This window comes from Pristiophorus japonicus, chromosome 10 (assembly GCF_044704955.1).
Source record: "Pristiophorus japonicus isolate sPriJap1 chromosome 10, sPriJap1.hap1, whole genome shotgun sequence".
NCBI classification, from domain to species: Eukaryota; Metazoa; Chordata; class Chondrichthyes; family Pristiophoridae; genus Pristiophorus; species Pristiophorus japonicus.
In genome coordinates this window covers 214,540,643-214,567,105 of record NC_091986.1, presented here as the reverse complement: position 1 = coordinate 214,567,105, position 26,463 = coordinate 214,540,643, and the positions used below count along the sequence as shown (strand labels likewise).

Below are 26,463 nucleotides of genomic sequence, written 5' to 3'. Positions count from 1 at the left end.
GGTTGAGCAATTAGAAAGGATGCTCAAGAGGCCAGACTTCGAGGCACGCAGATATCTTGGCAGGTTGTGGGGTTGGAGGAGATAACAGAGACAGGGAGGGGCGAGGTCATGGAGAGATTGAAAACAAGGATGAGAATTGAAGGTGAATCTCCAGGATACTGTTGAGGGTAGTCCCGGGGAAAAATCATAAGGGCATTTAAAAAATCGTGTGCTTCATTCATTTTCTTTTGAACACTAGTTTATTAATTATAAAAAATATTTTTATAATTAAGAAAGGCTGTTTGCCTGGGCAAGGTGGTGGGAGGTCATGTGATGGTCCTCCAGAGCCACGTCCAAATAGAATTGGTCACCTTATTGTAGGAAGGAAGATAGACTGAGGGAGGTAAGGTGTTGCAATGTTTTAAAGTGTGAGGACTATGCATTGGACTTCTCGATGTCAACAGTGAAGAAGCACAGGTCAATTCATGTGGGGAATAGGAGGCACAAGCGAAAAGAAAGCTTGCATTTCTCTAGCACCTTTCACCACCTCAGGATGTTCTAAAGTGCTACATGGCCAATGAAGTAATGTAGGAAACGCAGCTGCTGTTCCTGATCCCATGCTCTGCTTCGAAATAGCGCCATGGGATCTTTTGCGTCCACCTGAAAGATGGCACCTCCCCACTCCCTCAGTACTGCACTGGGAGTGTCGGCCTAGATTTGGTGCTCGAGTCTGTAGAGTGGGACTTGAACACACAACCATCTGACAGAGGTGAGAGAGCTGCCCACTGAGCCATGGCTGACACTAAAGAGAGGATAAAGGAGCATACTAGCCGAGGTAAAATTAAGAGTTGGGAAAAGTTACAAGAGAGGAATAATGTTTGTTGATCCACAATTCTGCCATTGGAATAAGGGAACTGCTTTTAGCAATGTCAGTGAGCTGGTGTATGCATGTTGATCTCCTGTTCTAGCTGCAGAAATGCCAATAAGCACGAGTGTCTAGAGAAATTATTGGAGATCAAAGATTGTTTCACCTTTTGTGTAACCTCACGCCCAGATATGGGAACAGAGTTGAAGTCTTGGCACCTTTATAAAGAGTTAATTGCTGATTTGCAGGGGGAGGGAGGTGAGGGAAGTGTTTGGCACAAAAGAGTAAACCGAGCTTCTTGATAAACACAACTAATTAAAATGCTGCTACTTGGAGGTCTTGTTTGAAGTGGAACAATAATTTAGCTAAATTAGTATGTACCTCCTAGTACATACAACCATGCCCATATAAAATTACAGAGTATTTACAGCACAGGAACAGACCATTTGGCCCAACAGGTCCATGGCAGTGTTTATGTTCCACACCAGCCTCCTCCCTTCCTGTGCCATCTCACCCCATCAGCATAACCTTCCATTCCTTTCTCCCTCTCATGCAGTTACCTAGTTTCCCCTTAAATATATCCATGCTATTCGCCTCAACCACTCTATATGGTAGTGAGTTCCACATTCTCGCCACTCTGGTTAAATAAATTTCTCTTGAATTCCCTATTGGATTTATTAGTAACTATCTTTTATATTTATGGCCCCTAATTTTCGACTCCCCACATCGGTGCAGACGGGATGGGCCAAATAGCCTCCTTCTGTGCTGCACTATTCTATGATTCTATGAAGTAGAAACGTGCTCTCTATGTCTAGCCTATCCAACCCTTTCATAATTTTAAAGACCTTTATCAGGTCACCTCTGAGTCTTCTCTTTTCCAGAGAAAAGAGCCCTACTGCACTGTATTATGCCCTAATAGTTAAAGTGCAGTTATTAATGTTGATTCTAAAGTGTCCACCATTTCTATTCACGTTGCCACTGGAGTGGAATTTGATGTCACTGTGGGGGAGACTGTAGTTTTGAAGTTTAATCTGGTATAAAAAGAAAGACTTGCATTTATATAGCGCCTTTCATGACCACCGGATGTCCCACAGTGCTTTACAGCCGATAAAGTACTTTTTGAAGTGTAGTCACTTTTGTAATGTAGCAATACAGGAATGTGTAATCTGGGCAAAAGTAAATCTGTTCTCAAAACTTGAAGCAGTGGTGGGCATATACTTGCTTTGTTGCATAAAATTCTGAATTTTACGTGCTGCCTCTAAGGCTATTGATCGTATTGTGCTTTGTTGTGTGGAATCAGATTTACAAACCAACAGCTCCCCGTGGAACAATAGTGCCATTTAACAATTTTTGCAGAGTAATACAATTGGAAAGAGGCTTGCTCGGAATCCTTGTGACCACCTCTGCTGACAGAGCTGTATTGAAGCAGTTCTGTACGAGCTCTGGCGCTGTACGCTGAATTAGCTGATCTCAGCTAGAGCTGCAGTTGGTCCAAGTGGTGCTGGGCAAGGAGGGAAGAAAAACTAGCCCTGATTGCTGTCCATTGACTCCTGCTGCAGTGGGCACGTGCGGGAATACTGGGTGGAACTATACCCCAGCAAGACTCCATGACTTCGGGGGAGGAGAATATGGGAGGGAGGATCGATCGGAGGGGTGGGGGTGGGAAGAGGAGGAGAGAGAGAGAGAGACCTTCCGGGGGGGCGGGGGGGGGGGTGGGAAGAGCGAGAGGATCGAATGAGGGGATAAAGAGGAGATCGAAGGGGGAGAGAGTGGACATCGAAGAGGGAGAGAGAACATAGCTGCGCATTTGCTGAGAAAGCAATCACGAGTTAGCCCTAGCTAACCATAATTCTCACCAAGTAACTGCTCTTGAGCTTTCTGTGGTATCATTATTGTGTAAGAGTTTTCAAATTGCTGCATAGAAATAAATACAACACGGAAATTAAAGCTCAGTCAATATTAATTAAAGAGCAAGGACACAAATGTGCACTGCTTTAATACTCCCTCAGAATCTTCCATTTAATTTGTGGTACATGAACCCCTTTGGGGCATTTCTGAGACTCGCAATAACATGCTATATAAATGCAGTGTGTCTCTGCCCCATCGCCAACTCATTGGCTGACACACTGGTTGACACCACTGTGTCAGCCAGTGAGTTGGCGACGGGGCAGGACTTGGCAGCAAACAGTGTATTTTACTGCAAAGAAAGTCTGTTTACTCAGCTAATAGCAGAGTCTATTTAAAAAGCGTCTCTACGAACTACAGCAAACCGAACTAGTGATTGAAACTGCAGCAACTTCTCCCGATTTAAAAGTGGGGTAATTTCTCCAGCAACACACAGTGAGTGGAGGATAGTGTTGAAATCTCGACCTCCGAAAAGAATGACTCCGACACTTACAGCTCCAGCAGAAGTTTCTTTAATTCGCTTGCTAGCAAGGGGTAGGTCACAGTCAGTCAAGGGCTAAGTGAACACCTCCGCAATGGTACAGTTTCACGAGATATTTATACAGTAAAACCCAAGTTATGGCCTCTCCCTGTGTATTGCTCTGTCTCACAGTCAGTGAATACAGATAAAGAGTTAATTACTATATCCTGGTCCTGACATGATTTACAGATATTTCCTTTTGTCAGGGTTATCAGTTGGCCAGCCGGCCATTACTCCATGAGTCATAGGTAATGGGCTATCACCTGTCTTGTATTGTGTCAGGATTGTTCAATTTCCTGGTCAGTTTATCGTTTACATCAAAAGGATGAGTTCTCTACAAGAGATAGTGGCTGGTGGAATGGAGTACATAGGAAAGGTGGGGTGACATGGAACTGGTGTCATGTAGACAATAGGAGAGCACCATGGGGGGGTACTTGTCTCAGCATGACTTGTCTCCTAGCTGTCTGATGGCCATCAGCCATCTCAAACCAGGTTTAGCTGTTTATGCAAGCTGACTGCTAAAAAGCAGAAAGTTCTGGAAAGACCAGGACTCCACTTTGATATATATTGCAAGGGGCACACAAATACTGTATGGTATCAGCTTAGATAAAAATATATTTCCACAATAGTTACATAATATAAATTATGTGCGTAAAATCAATCCCAGGTCACTTGCAGCCGTGTGGGATTGACGGGGGAATTGCCCAATCCTCTCCATTCTCTCTCTATGTAGCTATATAGATGCAAGTCCCTTCTCTTTACACTTACATAAATATCACTAGTATATATGCACGGTACTTCACTAAGGTTGTCAGATTAACATCTTGACATAACAACCAGCGGAGAAGTTCCAAAATATATTATGAGTTGCAATATGGATTTTAATTTTGAATTCATACTAACGTGAACTAAGTTCTAATGTTGGAGCAGCAGAATTGATTAACAAAATATCTCTCGTCACTTACCCATAGGGTGAATAGCAATGGATCCCAGCCACAGGGCAGGTTTTAGTCACGACCAAAGGTATCCAGTCATTATGGTGAACCATTTCCAATGTAATCGGATGACCCTGCTCCGCAATCTTTGTTCTTAGCTCTGTAACAAGTCTGGGGAGGCAACGCATCCTGACCAACTCTTAGCCTTGGTAACTGAAAGCTGCCAAGGGAACCAGTCCCACCCACCCTTTCCTTCAACCACTGTCTGTCCCACCTGTGACAGAGACTGTAGTTCCTGTATTGGACTGTTCATTCACCTGAGACCTCACTTTTAGAGTGGAAGCAAGTCTTCCTCAATTTCGAGGGACTGCCTATGATGATGACTCAGACCAGGCTGTGGGCAGAAAGGAGAAGAGGAGAGGGATGCTGATGCAGACAGTGGCAGAATTAGACATTTCTGAATGGGGGTACCTGTACTGAGATTTACTTTTCTAGATGTGGGGAGAAGGAGAATCTGGGAACATCTATATCCATACACACTTTTTAAATTTTAAATCTGAAACCAGATTAAAAAAACCCAGGCCGATTTGGGGGAAAAGAAAATCTGGGAAATTTTTCTCCGACCCATCTAGGCGATCGAAACTTGTCCAGGAGATCACTACGGCCATTAAATTCCTTGCAGTACCTACCTTCTGTAAGAGGTGATCTGCCGCAGCCAGAAACAAATCCAGCTTTCGCTCGAAGGAATTCAGTGAGTCTGCATCCACCACATGAAAGGGCAGCTTGTTCCAGAGGGTCTGCTATTCTATTCTCTGTGAAAAGAACCACCTCCTGACATCTAACCTAGACCTAGACTTCTGCAACTTAAATTTGTGCCCCCTGGTCCTGTCTAATTGAAATAAACTGTCAGCTGGACCACTGTCTATTCCCTTCATTATCTTATAAACCTCAATCATATCCCTCCTAAGTCTACCCTAAGGTAAAGGGCTGGCTTTTTGGCTTTGCCGTTTTTGGGATGAAAACTGAGGCGGGGCAGGAAATTTACGGGCCAATTAACATTAGCGATTAATTGCTTAACTTTCATCATTTGGGCTCCGCGCCAGTGTAAATGGAGGCGTTGAACTACTTTTGTGCCGCTAAAACGGGACCTCACCAACTTTAGTGCAGGGCCAGGAGCGCTCTGAGAGAGGCCTTGGGAGGGGGGGGGGAAAAACATAAAAAAAAAATTACCATCACTCTGCCTCACAAATCGCTGCAAAAATATAAAAAAATAACAACTGGAACTTACCTTTTTTGCAGTTTATCCACCTCACCGCCGCCAGCAGGGCTGCACTGCTGTGTTTTCCCTGACGGTCATCGCAGGGCACGTTTCGCGGCGTGCGGGTCGGGTGAGACTCTAAGCTCGCAGCGGTGTCGCAATGCGAGCCGTTGCACACCCGGCGCAGCTCTCCCCGGCAGTGCTTCTAAGCCTGGCGAAAACTGGGTCGCAAATGACCCGAAAATGCAGTCCAAAGAGTCCCAACTCTTTTAACCTATCTTGATAAATAAGGTGCTTTAGACTTGGAATTAGTCTAATGGCTCTCTTTCCAGAGCCTCAATATCACCCACCATGTGAGGAGACCAAAACTGGACACAGAATTCCAAGTGCGGCCTGACTAAGATCTTGTACAAGGACAAAACAGTATACCTTGCCTTCTACTTAAGTGTCCTAACTCAATTGATGCACCTCAACACCGTATTTGCTCTAGCTATCACTGCTAGGCATTGCTCGTGTACCTTTTTAAGGATGTACGCACTAGAATGCCCAAATCTCTTTCTACCTCCACTATCTTTAATGCCTTTCCCTGGAGGGTGTATGAATGTTGAGCATTTGCCCACATGCATAACACACCACTTATCTAAGTTATACATCATTTCCAGTCTTGAGCCCAATCTCCCAACACATTAAGATCTGCCTGAATCTGACGAGCCTCTTCTACAGTTCTAGCACTTGCACAGATCTTGGTATCATCTGCAAATTGTGCCGCCAACCCCTGAATCCAGATCATTAATAAAAAATATTAAAAAGCAACGGTCCCAACACTGATCCCTGCGGGACACCACTGATGACCGGTCTCCAAACAGATTCAAATCCATCTCTAACTACTCTTTGCCTGCGTCCTGCCAGCCAGTTCTGAATCCCGCTCAATATATTTCCACTAATACCAGAGTCTACGATCTTCTATCAGCTGTTTAAATTGGTGCGGAAACAACCATAAAATTTTAGCTGATGAATAGAAAATAGAGTACGAGAATAATCTGCTTGGAAGAGGCATGTTTCTCCGATCACAATAACGTTTTCATAGCTGAGCAACTGAAACTTACAGTCCTCGATAGGTAGATAGAGTCTTGGTCTCCAGTCGTCTTGGTTAATCCTTGCTACTGGGCCAAGACTTAGCTCTGTCAAACCTGTGTGGTGGTTGGTGTGCAACAGTCACCACACGTTAAAAAAAATCCAAGCATGGGAATCTTCCACCCTTCAAGATTTAGTTTGGACCTGGAATTTTAGGTCCTTCATTTCAACACCTGTGAACTTTTTGACGTGGAAGCAAGTCATCCTCGATTCGAGGGACTGCCTATGATGATGAGATAGAGGATTAAACTAAGCTACAGAAGGAAATTAATATTTACGTTATGTGAAAGGGACAAACAGAAGCTGTACCAAGTCGTGTGACGACACAATCAACCCAAGTAAGTTGCAGTGTATTGTGTAAGGACCCAGTTAATATTTGTAAACGTGCTCGATACGCAAAGTAGGTCAATTGTCATCTGAAAGATAAATACGTTTTGCATGTGAATTTTCATGGAACTGTAATCTGCCTGCCGGCACAAGACCCGTGACTCTGCAACAACCTGCTGCACTGTTTTGTTAGGTAAATGCAAGCAATCCTTACCAGGCTCAGAAATACAATCAGAAAATGCTGGAAACACTTAGCAGGTCAGGCAGCATCTGGAGAGAGAAATGAGAGTTAACGTTTCTGGTCGATGATCTTTTTGAAGGCTTAAAAAGTCACCGGCCTGAAACATTGGGGCAGACTTTGCGGTAGGTATGACTGTGTACTCTTGAAAGTAGGCCATCATACCGCAATGGACCGCAAATTCGAAATTTCTGCATGTGCTAAAGCCCGAACTTGCCAGATCATCCACACCGACATTGAAAACCTAATTGCCCACCAACTGTTCAGCAATTACATACGAAAAATGTTACGGCTGATGCGAACCGGCGCAGGGCAGAGCCTGTTCATCCAGCATAAGGGGATACCCGTCAATAAAATTTCTTCATCTGATGCTTTATTACTGTATTGGAATGAAAAAAAAAATGCTTTTTTTCAATTAGATGACATCCAGGAAGTATAAAGTTGTGGAACTGGAGTGTCCCATTTGGGACAGCGTACACACAGAATCATCTAAGAGCTTAAAGTGGATGTTGTAATATTTGTGCTGCTTTAAAAGAAATGTGAATTTGGCAGATGTTAATGCAACTGAATTTCACCCTGGTTCTCCCGAGTGCCATTAAATTATTGGAACCTGCCGCGCCTCTTTTTTTTTCCCCGTAGATTTATTTATTCCTTTTCCTGTTTTTTTTCTTCCTTTTTTATTCTTTCTCTGAGAAAGCTTGTTAAATCAATTCCCTGATTGGAGCACCGGCTCACATGATCCCAGATACGCATGCGCACACTGAGTGGCCCTGGGATCCCTGGGTCACTACGCTGCCCTCGAGTACGCAGCAAGTTCGCGAAGGAGGTTCCCTGTCGGCGAAGTGTGCATTCTGTTCGGATGCCGGTGGCATACCTCGTAGGTACGCCGCCGATCGCAAAATCCAGGCCGTTGACTCTCGTTTCCCTCTCCACGGAAGCTGCCTGACCTGCTGAGCGTTTCCAGCATTTTCTGTTTTTATTTTAGATTTACAGCACCTGCAGTATTTTGCTTTTGTACCAGGTTAGAACTGATTTGCCGTAGAATCTATTGGCATTATTAACCGTGGCTCAATAATGAAAGGACTATAGTTGCCAGAATAATACCGTTGGGTCTGATAGATCTTATACCTGACTGAACTCACCAAAAAATTAGATTTTAATCGGCCATTGAAACGACACATTGTTACTGCATATTCCAAACTAACAGACATTTAACAATTATCTATTAGAACGTTAGCACAGAAAATCAAGGAAACAAAATAAATCCTACTATTAAATTCAAAAGAGGAAACCCAGTTATTTCACGCAGGTTAATTTGCAGGATATAATATCTATCTGTGTCTCCATTTTTTGTGTACATTTTTTTAAATATTTGCTTGAAATTTGTTGGGATTTTATAACTTGAAACTAAAAGTATAGGAAAGGAAAGCTATTGGAGACTACTTGCTGTTATCCTTGCTGGAAGAAGTGCTCCCGGACATGGCTTTTTACCAGTTTGCACCTACAAACGAACACAAGAATTAGGAGCAGGAGTAGGCTATACTTGCCCTCGAGCCTGCTCTGCCATTCAATAAAATGATGACTGATCATCGATCCCAACTCCACTTTCCCGCCCGTTCTCCATATCCCTTGATTCCCCTAGACTCCAAAAATCTTTCGATCTCAGCCTTGAATATATTCAGAGACTCAGCATCCACAGTCTTCTGGGGCAGAGAATTCCAAAGAAGCACAACCCTCTGAGTGAAGAAATTCCTCCTCATCTCTCTTAAATGGCCTACCCCTTATCTTGAGACTGTGACCCCCTAGTTCTAGACACTTGAGCCAGGGGAAACAACCTCTCAGCATCTACCCTGTCAATCCCCTTCAGAATCTTGTATGTTTCAATGAGATCACCTCTCATTCATTTAAACTCCAGAGAGTATCGACCCATTCTGCACAATCTCTCATCATAAGACAGCCCCCTCATCCCAGGAAGCGCCTATGTCGTTTTGTACCGATGGCATAGAATTGGAGGTTTACGGCCAGAAAAAGGCCATTCGGCCCATCGTTTCAGTGCCGGCCAAAAAAGAGCTATCCAGCCTAATTCCACTTTCCAGTTCTTGGTCCGTAGCCCTGTAGGTTACGGCGCTTCAAGTGCATATCCAAGCACTCTTGTTAAATGCTTTCAGGTTCCAGATCCCCACCACTCTGTGGGTGAAAACATTTCTCCTCAACTCCCCTCTAATTCTTATATCAATTACTATAACTCTATGTCCCCTGGTTATTGACCTCTCTGCTAAGGGAAATAGATACTTCTTATCCACTCTATCTCAGCCCCTCATAATATTTATATACCTTAATTAAATCTCCCCTCAGCCTCCTCTGTTTCAAAGAAATCAACCCCAGCCTATCCAATCTTTCCTCCCTAGCTAAAATTCTCCAGTCCTGACAACATCCTCGTAAATCTCCTCTGTACCCTCTAGTGCAATCACATCTTTCCTGTAATGTAACCAGAACTGTACGCAGTGCTCTAGCTGTGGGCTAACTTGTGTTTTATACAGTTCAAACGTAACCTCCCTGCTCTTGTATTCTATGCCATGAACAGAAGAATAATTGTGTTTGCAGATACCAAGTCAAACCAGACTCTCCTATGCAGCATCCGACTCTGCAAACAGTTACAGCCTTTCCCCATGCCTCCGCCCCATGGTTTAATATGAAATAGTGCCCACCATTAATCTTTTCTAGTCCACTATTTTGTATGAAGCTCCTTCTTCTTTGTCGCCTTTCAATGCTGGAGTACTTTTTTTTTATAACCTTTCTTTCTAATTCAGGTGTTATCTCTCCTCTCTCTTTCTCAGGCAGTCCCTCGGAGTCGAGGATGACTTGCTTCCACACTAAAAAGGAGTTCTTGGGTGACTGAAGAGTCCGATGTCGGACCTACAGTCTATCACAGGTGGGGCAGACGGTGGTTGCAGGGACATTGGATGAGGAGACGGGTGGGTGGGGTGCTTGGCTTGTTGTGCGCTCCTTCCGCTGCCCACCTGGGGCTCGCTTGCCGTGTCGGAGCTCTGAGTAGAACACTTGTTTTGGGAGTTTCGAATCGGGCATGCAGTCGAAATGGCCCGTCCGTCGGAGCTGATCAAGTGTGGTCAATGCTTCGATGCTGGGGATGTTGGCCTGAGCGTGAATACTGATGTTGGTTCGACTATCCTGCCAGTGGATTTGCAGGATCTTGCGAAGGCAGTGTTGGTTGTACTTCAGTGCTTTGAAGTGCCTGTTGTACATAATCCATGTCTCTGAAGCATACAGGAGGGCGGTATCACTACTACTCTGTAGACCATGAGCTGCGTGCCGTGTTTGAGGTCCTCGTCTTCAAACATTCTCTTCCTCAGGTGACTGAAGGCTGTGTTGTACCTCATCATCGACGTCTGCCGTTGTCGACAGTAGGCTCCCGAGGTCTGGAAAATGGTCCACGTTGTCCAAGGCTTCGTTGTGGATTTTGATAATCGGGGGGCAGTACTGTGTGGCGGGGGCTGGTTGGTAGAGAACCTTTGTCTTACGGATGTTTAGTGTAAGGCCCATGCTCTTGTACGCTTCAGTGAAGGTGTTAACGATGGTTTGGAGTTCGGCCGCCGAGTGTGCGCAGATGCAGGCGTTGTTTGCATACTGAAATTCAATTGGAGGATGGGACGACCTTGGATCTGGATCGGAAGCGCCGGAAGTTGAACAGTTTCCCGTTTGTTTTATAGATTAGCTCCACTCCAGCAGGGAGCTTACTGATGGTGAGGTGGAGCATTACAACAAGGAAGATCGAGAAAAGCATTGGTGCAGCCTTGCTTGACCCCGGACCGTACGTGAATTGGGTCTGTGGTGGATCCGTTGATCAGGATCACGGCTTGCATGTCATCATAAAGCAGGCGGAGGATGGTGACAAACTTTTGAGGGCAGCCGAACTTGCGAACGCTCCATAATTCCTCACGGTTGACCGTGTTGAAGGCCTTTGTGAAGTCAAAGAAGGTCATTTACAGGAGTTGGTGGTGTTCCCTGCATTTCTCTTGGAATTGATGCGCGGTGAAGATCATGTCCGTTGTGCCCTTTAGTGAGCGGAATCCGCATTGCGACTCTGGGAGGAGCTTTTCAGTCACTGGGAGAAGGCTATTGAGGAGGTCAAATATGACACCTAGGTTGCGAACAGTCTTATTAACCCTCAGATTGATGCTCGGAAGAGGGATAGAGTCAGTGGTTAGGAAACGCAGTTTGTGGCAGGGGCCAAAGATAATGGCTTTGGTCTTCCCAATATTTAATTGGAGAGACAGAGTACAGGGACTAATGTGCAGGTAGCTGGTCTGGTCAGGTGGAACCTTGACGACAGCGTTCAATTTTGGTCAACAAGACACGAGGGCGACATCGAAGCCCTACAAGCAACGACAGAAGGGGAACAAGGTCCAATGCAAATGTCAGTGGCTTGAACATTCAAACACAAGAATACAATAGGAGGAGTTGGCCATACTGCCCATCGAGCGTGCTCCGCCATTCAATAAGATAATGGCTGAACTTGTACATTAACTCTTATCCCCAAATCCCTCGATTCCCTTAATGCCTAAAAACCTTTCGATATCAGCCTTGAATACACTCATTGGCTGAGCATCCACAGCCCTCTGGGGTAGAGAATTCCAAAGATTCATAACCCTCAGTGAAGAAATTTCTCATCTCAGTCCTAAATGGCCAACCCCTTATCTGGAGACCAACACCTTGTTCCGTCAGAGAGATAAGTACAAGACTTCATGGCAACACCCTCACTCCAAGCACTGGCATCTGCTGGACTACATCATTGTCCGAGCGAGGGACCGCAAAGATGTCCACATCACCCATGTCATGTCAAGAGCCGACGACTGCTGGACGGACCACCGCCTAATCCGCTCTATCATCTCCATCAATATAGCCCCAAAGCAGTGGTGGCAACAGAAATAATGCCGCAGGAAAATCAACGCTGGAGCTCTCAAAGACCCTGCTAAGAAAGCCCTATTTAGCCAGCGCCTCACGACCAACCTGACAACTCCCAATGATCCAGAGATGCAGAATGTCCATAACGCCTGGTTTGCCCTCAAGGCCTCCATAATTAGGACCTGCGAAAAGACTCGGTCACTTGACCAGGAAACATCAAGATTGGTTCGACGAGAACGACCAGGAGATCCAGGAGCTAATATGCCGCAAGCGCAAGGCATTCCTGAACTGGAAACGGCAACACAACTCAAGAGAAAGAAAGCAGCTCTACAGACATCTGAAGGCCGAGGTCCAACAAAAAACTCGCGACCTAAAGAACAGATAGTGGATGGAGAAAGCGCAGGAGATCCAGCAGTTCGCCGACAACCACGACGTGCGCGGATTCTTTAGCACAGTCAAGACCACCTACGGTCCAAACAGCCAGGTCCTATCCCATTGCAGGCCAAGAATGGAGAGGTACTCATCAAGGACAGAGAGGCAGTCAGTCCACACTGGAAGGAGCAGTTCAAAGATCTCCTTAACACAAGTGTCCTCGACTCCATCCCACATCATGCTACCCGCCACCACCTCAGCACAACCCCAGTCCAGCTTGAGGTTGTAAAGACCATCCGACAACTGAAGAACAACAAGGCCTCAGGAGCAGATAGAATCCCTACCGAAGCACTAAAACATGACGGAGAAGCACTATTATGCAGGTACAGCAAGTAATCAGGAAGGCAAATGGAATGTTGGCCTTTATTGCAAGGGGGATAGAGTATAAAAGCAGAGAAGTCCTGCTACAACTGTGTACAGTTTTGGTCTCCGTATTTAAGGAAGGATATACTTGCATTGGAGGCAGTTCAGAGAAGGTTCACTAGTTTGTTTCCGGAGATGAGGGGGTTGACTTATGAAGATAGGTTGGGCCTATACTCATTGGAGTTCAGAAGAATGAGAGGTAATCTTATCAAAACATATAAGATAATGAGGGGAGTCGACAAGGTGGATGCAGAGAGGATATTTTCACTCATTGGGGAAACTAAAACTAGGGAGCATGGTCTTAGAATAAGGGCAACATAACACTCTTAAAACAGAGATGAGGAGGAATTTCTTCTGAGGGTTGTAAATCTATGGAATTCTCTGCCCCAGAGAGCTGCGGAGGCTGGGTCATTGAATATATTTAAGGCGGAGATAGACAGATTTTTGACTGATAAGGGAATAAGGGTTATGGGGAGCGGGCAGGGAAGTGGAGCTGAGTCCATGATCAGATCAGCCATGATCTTATTAAATGGCGGAGCAGGCTCAAGGGGCCAGGTTAGCCTACTCCTGCTTCTATTATGTTATTTTCTTATGATAGATAGATAAGGTGGTTAAGGGATACTTTCCTTTATTAGCGGAGGCACAGAATACAAGAGTAGAGAGGTTATGCTTGAACTGTATAAAACACTAGTTAGGCCATACCCATACTTGTGGTCACTGCTTTGCAGGAAAGATGGGATTGCACTAGAAAGGGTACAGAGGAGATTTTCGAGGATATTGCCTAGACTGGAAAATTTTAGCTATGAGGAAAGTTTGGATAAGCTATGGTGTGTTTTCTTTGGGACAGAGGAGGCTGAGGGAGACTTGATTAAGGCGTATAAAATTATGAGGGGCCTAGATAGAGTGGATAGCAAGGATCGATTTCAGTTAGCAGAGGGGTCAATAACCAGGGAGAATAGACTTAAAGTAACTGGTAAAAGGATTAGATGGGGTTGAGAACGTTTTTCACTCAGAGGATGGTGGGGATCTGGAACTCACTGCCTGAAAGGGTGGTAGAGGCAGAACCCCTCAGAGCATTTAAAAAGTACTTGGATATGCACTTGAAGTATTGTAACCTACACGGCTACGGACCATGAGCTGGACAGTGGCATTTGGCTAGATGGCTCTTTTTCAGACGGCAGCGACACGATGGGCTGAATGGCTTCCTTTCGTGCCATAAATTGCTATGATTTCCAAATCTCTAAAGCTGTATTCTCTAATTGGTGCAGTTTTGTGCATACCCACGATATGCTTTATAGCTGGCAAAGGGAGGGAGCCGTGGTCCCATCAGTGGGGGATGGATTCGCCAGGTCTGTGAAGAGAAAGGAGCTGTGTGCTTGCCCACTGTGCCACGCAGTTCTTCAAACTGACATATGATAAAGGAGACTATGTGTAGCGTGTTGTGCTATAGTTGAGCTGTGTCCAACATCTCGGTAGATTTTAAGAGTTGACACATTTGTGGAGTGTAACTAGGATAGAAGGGTTTCAGACTGCTTGTGGCTCGCATACAGTGAGCCTAAGGCTGTCAACTGAATATATTCACCCCTTTATTCTGCCGGTACTTCCTTTTCTTTGCCAGAAACAGAACACCATTGCCGAGAATAGATCTCTCACTTTGTTTTGGGACTGACTGAAAATTTGCACAATGAATAATCTGTGCTTGTCCCTTTTCAGCTCCGAACCGTGTGTAGAACATTAAAAGAGCTCTATCGGAGCCTCTCGTTTCCGCCGTCAGTTGTAGAATTGCTACATGGTGATTCTAACACCGACTGGTTTTGTTTCATTTAAAAAAAAACGTAAAGTTAAAAATAATTCTCCTTTCATTCTTCTGAGCCTTTTGCCCAAGCGTGACTGAGCTGTGTATACTACCACATGTCTCACCTCGGCTCTGGAGATAGAAGTGACTGGATTAAGAGTAAGATTTTGCTTTTTTAAAGAAATTTGTTTTATTGTCGAGAGAGTGTCTTGTAAACTAAGTGCTGCACTCAATTTACATAATTGGCTCCCGGTCCGGCAACGTCTCGGCTTTAAAATTCTCGTACTTGTTTTCAAATCCCTCCCTGTACTCACTCACCCCTCCCTGTCTCTGTAACCTCCTCTAGCCCTACAACCCCCCCCGAGATCTCTGTCCTCCAATTCTGGCCTCTTGCGCATCTCCGATTTTCATCGCTCCTCCATTGGCAACCGTGCTTTCAGCTGCCTGGGCCCCTAAGATTTAGAATTCACTGCCTAAACCTCTCCACCCCTCCTCTTTTAAGACGATAATTAAAACCTACCTCTTTGACCAAGCTTTTATCACCTGTCCTAATATCTCCTTATTTGGCTTGGTGTTAAATTTTGTCTCGGAACGCTCCTGTGAAGTGCCTTGGGACATTATACTACATCGAAGGCGCTATATAAATGCAGGTTGTTGAAGTGGTGGATCCCGAGCAGATGTTGATGGGGAGGTATGTGAACGCTGGGTTGAAGATGTAGTTTATTGAGTAGGCTTTTGAAGGAGGAGAGGCAAAAGATATTTAGTGCGAGAGTTCGAGGGATGGAGAAGGTGAAATGCACAGTAGGCCAGAATATGTTGAATAGTTTCTAGGAATAACGTGCTTTAATCTGCTAGAAGGCGTGTGGAGTGGTGCTAGAGCTATCTTTTTGATGAAGGTAGGCTAAGGAAACTGGGTGGACTTCATAGCATCGAGCAGAATACATTGCGGGTAGTTTAGTGCTTGTTACTATACAGGTTGAGCCTCCCTTATCCAGAACTCCCTTATCCGGAACCACCCCTCGTCCAGAACCATTCCCGGCCACCGGGTGGCACATGCGCAGAACTCCGACATGAACAAATTGAAGTCCTTCCTCGCTGCCGACTCCCACAGTCACTGGCCTGACCCTGCGATCCACCCCCCACCCCCATGATCTTTCTCCTGCACTTCAGCCCCAAGCCAGTCAGCCCCAATATTCCCTTGGCTCATTCCCTGCACCATGAGGTGTCTACTGGAAAAATACCACCAATAATGTCTCTGCAAGATCCTACAAATCCCCTGGGAATACAGACGCACCAACATTAGCGTCCTCGACCAGGCCAACATCCCCAGCATTGAAGCACTGACCACACTTGATCAGCTCCGCTGGGCAGGCCACATTGTCCACATGCCAGACACGAGACTCCCAAAGCAAGCACTCCACTCGGAACTCCTTCACGGCAAACGAGCCAAAGGTGAGCAGAGGAAACGTTACAAGGACACCCTCAAAGCCTCTTTGATAAAGTGCAACATCCCCACCGACACCTGGGAGTCCCTGGCCAAAGGCCGCTCTAAGTGGAGGGAGTGGATCCGGAGGGCGCTGAGCACCTCGAGTCTCGTCGCCGAGAGCATGCAGAAATCAAGCGCAGGCAGCGGAAGGAGCGTGCGGCAAATCTGTCCCACCTGTGACAGGGACTGTGGTTCTCGTATTGGACTGTTCAGCCACCTAAGGACTCATTTTAAGAGTGGAAGCAAGTCTTCCTCAACTCCGAGGGACTGTATATGATGATGATGATGATGACCTGTACCATCCAATTTAACGTGACCACCCCTCATCCGGAAAAATCCCTTATCCAGAATAGGCCAGGTCCCTAGGGTTCCGGATAAGGGAGGTTCAACCCGTAATAGTAATCCAGAGGCATGGACTAATCTGGAGAATGTGAGTTCAAATCCCATCATGGCAGTTTCAGAAAATCTGGAAGTGAAAGGCTGATATTAGTAAAAGTGGCATGACAATTGTTATATAAAAAAAAACATCTGGTTCACTAATATCCTTAGGAAAGGAATCCTGTCATCTTTAACTGGCCTATATGTGACTCCAAAGGGACTGCCTAAGAAGAAGAAATGTGACTCCAGTCCCAAATCAATACTAACGTAGTTAACTATTAACTGCCATCTGTAGCAGCCAAGCAAGCCACTCGGTTTGTATCAAACTGCTACCACTGGTTCAAGAAAAAGGGCCCACCACCACCTTCTCGGGCAACCAGGGATGGGCAATAAATGCCGTCTTGCCAGCGACGTAAAAGAGAAAGACAAATGAGTCTGCACACAGTTGCTTGAAAGCGAAGCCCACTGTCCACCCGCTATCAGACAGTACGGATTTGGATTTGATATGGGGGCGTTGCTACTTCTGAGGGCGCTGGTGAAGCTCCCCTCTTGAGGTGATTGTTGCAACTGCCACAGGGCTACCTTGACTTCAACTCCTGCCGCTGGTGGTTAGGCCTGCAGACTCTGGCAGTGTAAAGTGGTGCAAGTGAAACCATGGTTACACAATTGCCTTGGATTCGTGGCTTGATAATCTGCAAACGGGTTGAGGAACATCTTCAGCTTTATGCTGTTTGAAGTTTAGACGAGATGTAAGCTGAATTGGAATTCACTGAAATCTTTCTAATTTCTCTCTTGGTGCTGCTCTGGTCGTGGCATGGTCCTCCTCACCAAGTATCCTCATCATCTCTTCTGTTGCTTCTCTGACACCTTCTCCTTTTGAATACTCTTTTAAACCCAACTCTTTGACAAAGCCTTTAGTCACCCTTTCTGCTGGTTTCTCCTTTGGCTTGGCGTCTCTTTTTTTCCCCTGATGCTAAGAACACTTTTCTACTTCGAAGATGTTATCATAATTATCCGTTGTCAGGGTGTGGGTGACACTGGAAGAGTTACCTTTATTGCCCATTCCTAGTTGCCCTTGGGTGGTGGACCTTATTCTTGAAGCGCTTCCGTATTGCACAGGAGCCATTGGAACAGGAGGAGGTCATTTAGTCCCTCTCGTCTGTTCCGCCATTCAGTTAGATCATGGCTGATCTGTATCTCAACTGTATTAATTTACCTGACTTGGTTCCATATCCCTTAATACCCTTGCCGAACAAAAATCTTATCAATCTCAGTTTTAACATTTTCGATTTGACCCAGCCTCAACAAGTTATTTTGTAGCCTCAATACGTTATTCTGATGGTGCCCCCACGAAGGTGTGGGATAGGGAATTATAGGATTTTGACCCAGTGACTATGAAGGAATGGCGGTATATATGCAAGTCAGGATGGTGCGCGACTTGGAAGGGAACTTGCAGGTAACGGTGGTCCTATGATCTTGCTGCTCTTGTCCTTCTTGGTGGTAGGGGTTGACAGGCTGAGAGATGCTGGCGAAGTAAGTTTGGTAAGTTGCACCAGTGCATCTTGTGGATCAGTATCGTCCGTTAGAAGTTGCTGATTAGCCACTAGTGTGGCTACAACAATACCATTTTCGCTACTCGGGCAATAATCCAGAGACTCGAGCTCATAAATCTAGACTGACACTCCAGTGCAGTACTGAGGGAGTGCCTCACTGTCAGAGGTGCAGTCTTTTGGATAAGATGTTAAACAGAGGTCCTGTCTGCTCACTCAAGTGGACGTAAAAAATCCCATGGCACTATTTCGAAGAAGAGCAGCGGAGTTATCTCCGGTGTCCAAGCCAATATTTATCCCTCATAACAACAAAAACAGATTATCTGGTCATTATCACATTGCTGTTCGTGGGAGCTTGCTGTGCGCAAAATAGGCTGTTGTGTTTCCCACATTACAACAGTGACTACACTCCAAAAGTACTTCATTGGCTGTAAAGCGCTTTGGGACATCCGGTGGTTGTGAAAGGTGCTATATAAATGCAAGTCTTTCTTTAGCGAAGGAAAACTACCCTTCTTATCCGGTCTGGGTCTATATGTGACTCCAGTCTCACACCAACATGTTTGACGCTTAAGTGCCCTCTGAAGTGCAAGTCACTCAGTATCATACTGCTACAAAGAATCCTCACAGACTGCAGTGGTTCAAGAAGGAGGCCCACCACAACCTAAGCGATGCGTGATAAATGCCAACCTTGCCAGTGGTGTCTACATATAAAGAATGAATTTATTAAAAACACAAAAATAAACCGAGGCCTGTTCAGGTGGACTTTAAAGATGTTGCATTATTCTGAGTAGAGCAGGTCTTTATCCTGGCCTAACATGTACCCCTCCCCCACCACCAACAAACAGTAGAATGCTGAGGTCAATTGTATTATCTCCATCAATGTTCCATCTTATTTTTTTATGTGCGCGGTCCCTGTAACTGGCTGCGCAGCCCATTCAAATTTCCGTGCGTGCGCGGTTTCTCCCATTATAAACCAACTCAGCAACTTGCATTTATATATTGCCTTTAATGTAGTGAAATGTCCCAAGGCGGAGAGGGTACAGGAGTATTATGCGATAAATATTTGACATCGAGACAAATAAGTAGAAATTAGCGCAGGTGACTAATATCTTGGTCAAAGAGATATGTTTTAAGGAGCGTCTTGAAGGAGGAAAGGGAGGTAGAGAAGCGGAGAGGTTTAGGCTGGAAGCTCCAGAGCTTGGGGCCCAGGCAACAGAAGGCACGGACACCAATGGTTGAGTGATTATAATCAGGGATGCTCAGCAGAGCAGGATAAGAAGAGCACAGACATCTCAGGGCTGGGGGGGGGGTTGTGAGGCTGAAAGAGATAGGGAGGGGCGAGGCCATGAAGGGATTTGAAAATAAGGATGAAAGTTTTGAAATCGAGGCGTTGCTTAACCAGGAGCCAATGAAGGTCAGCGAGAACAGGGGTGATAGGTGAGTGGACTTGGTGCGAGTAAGGACATGGGCAGCCGAGTTTTGGATGACCTCTAGTTTAGGGAGGGTAGAATATGGGAGGCCAGCCAGGCGTTGAATTAGTCAAGTACAGAGGTAACAAAGGCATGGATGAGGCCTTGTGAGCCGATGAGTGGCCTGCGCAGGACCTCCAGACGGCCGTGCAGCTCAATGAGAAGAACATTGGCTGAAACCAGCTCATTCCATGCGGCCCAGTAGCCTCCTGGTCCGTGTGGCTCTGCAACTCACTGGCTAAAGTCATCGAGTCACCAGAGGCGCTTTTCCCCTATTTTTCTAAATCATTCGTAGAGGTTGTTGGCCAAGATGTATAGTTAGCTGCCAACACAGTTGTACTCGGAATTCAGCTGTGATTTATGTGCAGGTCAAACACTGCAGCAGTTGTTGGCTACTTGGCACTAACCCTCATGCTCTCGTTCTTTCTATTCTGCAGGGAATACTGTTAGCAACCTGATTATGATTCTACCTCCTATCTATGGTGCAATTCAGACTGTAAGAGATGGCCTTGAAACTCGCTACTTAGCTGCATTTTTGGGTCTTACAGGTATGTGCTTCACTTTTTGGAAAATATAGTTTCTTTTCTCATTTGTGATATTTGTCATTAGAATTGAAAGTGTTACTTTTTATATATTTAAAATGTGTTTTTCCAGTTAGTGCTTGGTGCTGGGGAATGGAGCACTCTTTCGACTTCTTACACCCATTATTAATATTGAATACTTGTGAATTATCTTCTTTTTCCTCTCTCCTCCCTCTTCCTTTCCTCATCTCCTCCTCTACAATAGTGCATGAATCTTATCATGCTCTCCCTGCCTTTAATTGTTTTTTTTGGGTGTGTGACCCCTTTAAAGGGCTGCACAGCCCATTTAAATACTTGTGCATGCGCGATTTTTCCCATCCAAACCCGGGAACACTGCCCCCTACCAACCTCCCCTCTCCCTCTGGTTTTGCCTTTGCTGAGTATGACCAAGGGTGCAAGCTGGAAGTGTTGCAGTCAGTGTGCACATGTATTTCGGGTACAGCAGAGCCCGAAGAGCAAGTTATTATTGAAATGGAGAAAAATTGCTGCAGCACAGCGGGACTGAGGGTCCTGGTGCATGAAACTCAAAAGGTTAGTATGCAGGTACAGCAAGTGATCAGGACACCCAGTGGAATCTTGCAAAGGCGATGGAGTATAAAAGCAGGGAAGTCTTGCTACAGTTATAGTGAGGCCACACCTGGAATACTGCACAGTTTTGGTTTCCATATTTAAGAAAGAATATACTTGCTTTGGAGGCAGTTCAGAGAAGGTTCACTAGGTTGATTCTGGAGATGAGGGGGTTGACTTATGAGGAAAGGTTGAGTAGGTTTACATAAGAACATAAGAACATAAGAACATAAGAATTAGGAACAGGAGTAGGCCATCTAGCCCCTCGAGCCTGCTCCGCCATTCAATAAGATCATGGCTGATCTGGCCGTGGACTCAGCTCCACTTACCCGCCCTCTCCCCGTAACCCTTAATTCCCTTTATTGGTTAAAAATCTATCTATCTGTGACTTGAATACATTCAATGAGTTAGCCTCAACTGCTTCCTTGGGCAGAGAATTCCACAGATTCACAACCCTCTGGGAGAAGAAATTCCTTCTCAACTCGGTTTTAAATTGGCTCCCCCATATTTTGAGGCTGTGGCCCCTAGTCCTAGTCTCCCCTACCAGTGGAAACAACCTCTCTGCCTCTATCTTGTCTATCCCTTTCATGATTTTAAATGTTTCTATAAGATCACCCCTCATCCTTCTGAACTCCAACGAGTAAAGACCCAGTCTACTCAATCTATCATCATAAGGTAACCCCCTCATCTCCGGAAACAGCCTAGTGAATCGTCTCTGTACCCCCTCCAAAGCCAGTATATCCTTCCTTAAGTAAGGTGACCAAAACTGCACGCAGTACTCCAAGTGCAGCCTTACCAATAACCTATACAGTTGCAGCAGGACCTCCCTGCTTTTGTACTCCATCCCTCTCGCAATGAAGGCCAACATTCCATTCGCCTTCCTGATTACTTGCTGCACCTGCAAACTAACTTTTTGGGATTTCATGCACAAGGACCCCCAGGTCCCTCTGCACCTCAGCATGTTGTAATTTCTCCCCATTCAAATAATATTCCCTTTTACTGTTTTTTTTTTTTCCTAAGGTGGATGACCTCACATTTTCCGACATTGTATTCCATCTGCCAAACCTTAGCCCATTCGCTTAACCTATCCAAATCTCTTTGTAGCCTCTGTGTCCTCTACACAACCCGCTTTCCCACTAATCTTAGTGTCATCTGCAAATTTTGTTACACTACACTCTGTCCCCTCTTCCAGGTCATCTATGTATATTGTAAACAGTTGTGGTCCCAGCACCGATCCCTGTGGCACACCACTAACCACCGATTTCCAACCCGAAAAGGACCCATTTATCCCGACTCTCTGCTTTCTGTTCGCCAGCCAATTCTCTATCCAAGCTAATACATTTCCTCTGACTCTGCGTACCTCTATCTTCTGCAGTAACCTTTTGTGTGGCACATTATCGAATGCCTTTTGGAAATCTAAATACACCACATCCATCGGTACACCTCTATCCACCATGCTCGTTATATCCTCAAAAGAATTCCAGTAAATTAGTTAAACATTATTTCCCCTTCATGAATCCATGCTGCGCCTGCTTGATTGCACTATTCCTATCTAGATGTCCTGCTATTTCTTCCTTAATGATAGTTTCAAGCATTTTCCCCACTACAGATGTTAAACTAACTGGCCTATAGTTACCTGCCTTTTGCCTGCCCCCTTTTTTAAACAGAGGCGTTACATTAGCTGTTTTCCAATCCGCTGGTACCTCCCCAGAGTCCAGAGAATTTTGATAGATTATAACGAATGCATCTGCTATAACTTCCGCCATCTCTTCTAATACCCTGGGATGCATTTCATCAGGACCAGGGGACTTTGTCTACCTTGAGTCCCATTAGCCTGTCTGGCACTACCCCCCTAGTGATAGTGATTGTCTCAAGGTCCTCCCTTCCCACATTCCTGTGACCAGCAATTTTTGGCATGGTTTTTGTGTCTTCCACTGTGAAGACCAAAGCAAAATAATTGTTTAAGGTCTCGGCCATTTCCACATTTCCCATTATTAAATCCCCCTTCTCATCTTCTAAGGGACCACCATTTACTTTAGTCACTCTTTTCCATTTTATATATCTGTAAAAGCTTTTACTATCTGTTTTTATGTTTTGCGCAAGTTTACTTTCGTAATTTACCTTTCCTTTCTTTATTGCTTTTTTTAGTCATTCTTTGCTGTTGTTTAAAATTTTCCCAATCCTCTAGTTTCCCACTAACCTTGGCCACCTTATATGCATTGGTCTTTGATTTGATACTCTCCTTTATTTCCTTGGTTATCCATGGCTGGTTATCCCTTCTCTTACCGCCCTTTTTTGCTGGATTTTTGTTGCGCACTATGAAAGAGCTCCTTAAAAGTCCTCCACTGTTCCTCAATTGTGCCACCATTTAGTCTGTGTTTCCAGTCTACTTTAGCCAACTCTGCCCTCATCCCACTGTAGTCCCCTTTGTTTAAGCATAGTATGCTCGTTTGAGACACTACTTCCTCACCCTCAATCTGTATTACAAATTCAACCATACTGTGATCACTCATTGCGAGAGGATCTTTTACTAGGAGATCGTTTATTTTTCCTGTCTCATTACACAAGACCAGATCTAAGATAGCTTGCTCCCTTGTGGGTTCTGTTACATACTGTTCGAAGAAACAATCCCGTATGCATTCTATGAATTCCTCCTCCAGGCTGCCCCGTGCGATTTGAGTTGACCAATCGATATGTAGGTTAAAATCCCCCATGACTACTGCCGTTCCTTTTTCACATGCCTCCATTATTCCCTTGATTATTGCCTGCCCCACCGTGAAGTTATTATTTGGGGGCCTATAAACTACGCCACCAGTGACTTTTTCCCCTTACTATCTCTAATCTCCACCCACAACGATTCAACATTTTGTTCATTCGAGCCAATATCGTCTCTCACAACTGCCCTGATATCATCCTTTATTAACAGAGCTACCCCACCTCCTTTCCCTTCTTGTCTATCTTTCCGAATCGTCAGATACCCTTGTATGTTTAATTCCCAGTCTTGGCCACCCTGCAACCATGTTTCTGTAATGGCCACCAAATCATACCCATTTGTAATGATTTGTGCCGTCAACTCATTTACTTTATTTCTAATGCTGCGTGCATTTAGGGAGAGTATTTTAATCCTAGTTTTTAAACCATGATTTTTAGTTTTGACCTCTCCTGCAGCCCCTTTATATTCAGTGGCCCTTTTTGTTTTTTGCCTTGGTTTTCTCTGCCCTCCACTTTTACTCATCTCCTTTCTGTCTTTTGCTTTTGTCTCCTTTTTGTTTCTCTCTGTCTCCCTGCATTGGTTCCCATCCCCTTGCCATATTAGTTTAACTCCTTCCCAACAGCACTAGCAAACACTCCCCCTACAGAGGTTTGGCCTCTACTCATTGGACTTCAGAAGAATGAGAGGTTATCTTATCGGAATGTATAAGATTATGAGGGGGCTTGACAAGGTAGATGCAGAGAGGATGTTTCCACTGATAGGGGAAACTAGAACCACGGGGCATAATCTTAGAATAAGGGACCGCCCATTTAAAACTGAGATGAAGAATTTCTTCTCTCAGAGGGTTGTAAAGCTGTGGAATTCGCTGCCTCAGAGAGCTGTGGAAGCTGGGTCATTGAATAAATTTAAGGCGGAGATAGACAGTTTCTTCACCGATAAGGGGTTATGGGGAGCGGGCAGGGAAGTGGACCTGAAACCATGATCGGATCAGCCATGATCCTATTAATTGCCAGAGCAGGCTCGAGGGGCCGTATGGCCTACTCCTGCTCCCAATTCTTATGTTATGTTCTTGTACAGAGTGAAGCTCACTGTGCTCGGCTCCAACAACATGTCGAACCACAACCACTGCAAGAGCACCCATTACAAGACCAGTGTGAATATTTCTGTTTCCCACCATTTGGCCCAGCCTGGTTCTCATTTGTACTGAAGTATAGACAGGTTTGTGCCGATGCCTGCCAGGGATTGATACTCCACAAATCTACTGCACCCTGACAGTTGTCAGAAAGAGGAGACTTGCATCGCATTATTCTGAGCTGAATCCAGATACCTTGGGTGAAAAAGCATTATTTTAATCCACGATACCAGTCCTGCATTGATGCACCTTTTGCAAAAATACAAAGGTGCATTTTAAATCCACTGACCACAATCTTTTTTTCTCTCTTCAGTTTAAACAATGTGTTGTTTATATTTTTATATTGATGGAACTGGACGAGCTGGCTTGGAGAAGTTTACAGAGCCCATTCTCAGTATATTTCTGCTGGAAGCTTAATTCCAAAAGGATTGGAGTACAAGAGTAAAGAAACCTTACTACAGTCATATAGTGCGGACCACACATGGAGCAGTGTGCACACTTTTGGTCTCCTTATCTAAGGAGGGATATATTTGCCTCCTAATCTGGTTCACCAGACTGACATATGAAGAAAGACTGGATCGATGGGTACTGAAGTTGCATGATCAGCCATGATCATATTGAATGGTGGTGCAGGCTCGAAGGGCCGAATGGCCAACTCCTGCACCTATTTTCTATGTTTCTTAGAGAGGGGTTCACCAGACTGATTCCTGGGAATGGGGGATTGTCCTATGAGACGATATTGAGGAAACCAAGCCTATATTTGCTAGAATTTAGAAGAATAAGGTGATTTCATTGAAATGTACATAATTCTTACATGGCTTGACAGGGTAGATGCTGGGAAGTCTATAAGTAGGGTTTAAAGTCTCAGAATAAGGGGTCAGCCATTTAGGACTGAGATGAGAAATTTCTTCACTCAAAGGATGGTGAATTTTTGTAATTCTCCAGCCCAGAGGGCTTTGGATGCTCAGTTGTTGAGTATATTCAAGACAGAATTTTGAATATTAAGGGAACCGAGGGATAGTGCGGGAAGGTGGAGTTCAGTTGAATGGTGGAGCAGGCTCGAAAGGCTGAATGGCTTACTCCTGCTCCTTTTTCTTATGTGTAACCCTTCTCCTGACTGACCAAGAAAATCATTCGAAAATGGCCCAAAAATATCTTTCTATTGCATGCTGTGTGGCATTGCTCACCGGAGGCGAGGGGTTGGCAGGAGAGTCGGCTGAGTCTGGGATCTGAAATAAAAACACAAAACGCTGGAAACACTCAGCAGGTCAGGCAACATCTGTGGAGAGAGAAACATTTCAGCTCGATGACCCTTTGTCAGAACTGGGAAAAGTTCGAGATGTAACAGGTTTTTAAACAAGTGTAAGGGCAGGGAAAGAGGGGAGGGGAGGAACGAACAAAAGGGAAGGTCTGTGATAGGGTGGAAGCCAGGAGAGATTAAGAGACAAAAGGGAAAATGGTGTGAGGCGCAAGCAGATGGTAATGGGACAAGTTAAGAAACAAAAGATGAGTCTAGATAGGGTGTAAATGGGAATGGCAGAATCATCAACAGCTGCTGTAGGAAAGAGAAAAAAACAGGAAAAAAAAAAATAGGGACAGGGTTCAAGGTCTGAAATTGCTGAACTCGATGTTGAGTCCAGAAGGCTGTAAAATGTCTAACATAGAAACATAGAAAATAGGTTCAGGAGCAGGCCATTCGGCCCTTCGAGCCTGCACCATCATTCAAAATGATCATGGCTGATCATGCAACTTCAGTACCCCACTGCTGCCTTCTCTCCATACCCCCTGATCCCTTTAGCCTTAATCTAATTCCCTTTTGAATATGTCCAACAAACTGGACTCAACAACTTTCTGTGGTAGAGAATTCCACAGGTTCACAATTCTCTGGGTGAAGAAGTTTCTCCTCATGTCGG

General features: G+C 45.1%; 1 protein-coding gene across 1 annotated transcript in view; it reads left to right on the top strand.

Moving 5' to 3' along the window:
- Nucleotides 1-26,463, top strand: part of acer3 (alkaline ceramidase 3) — a 271,554-nt gene that overhangs the window by 22,250 nt on the left and 222,841 nt on the right. The window contains exon 2 of the mRNA XM_070891651.1: nucleotides 19,995-20,105. Within this exon, the coding sequence (XP_070747752.1) occupies nucleotides 19,995-20,105 (111 nt within the window). The remainder of the gene's footprint in view (nucleotides 1-19,994; nucleotides 20,106-26,463) is intronic.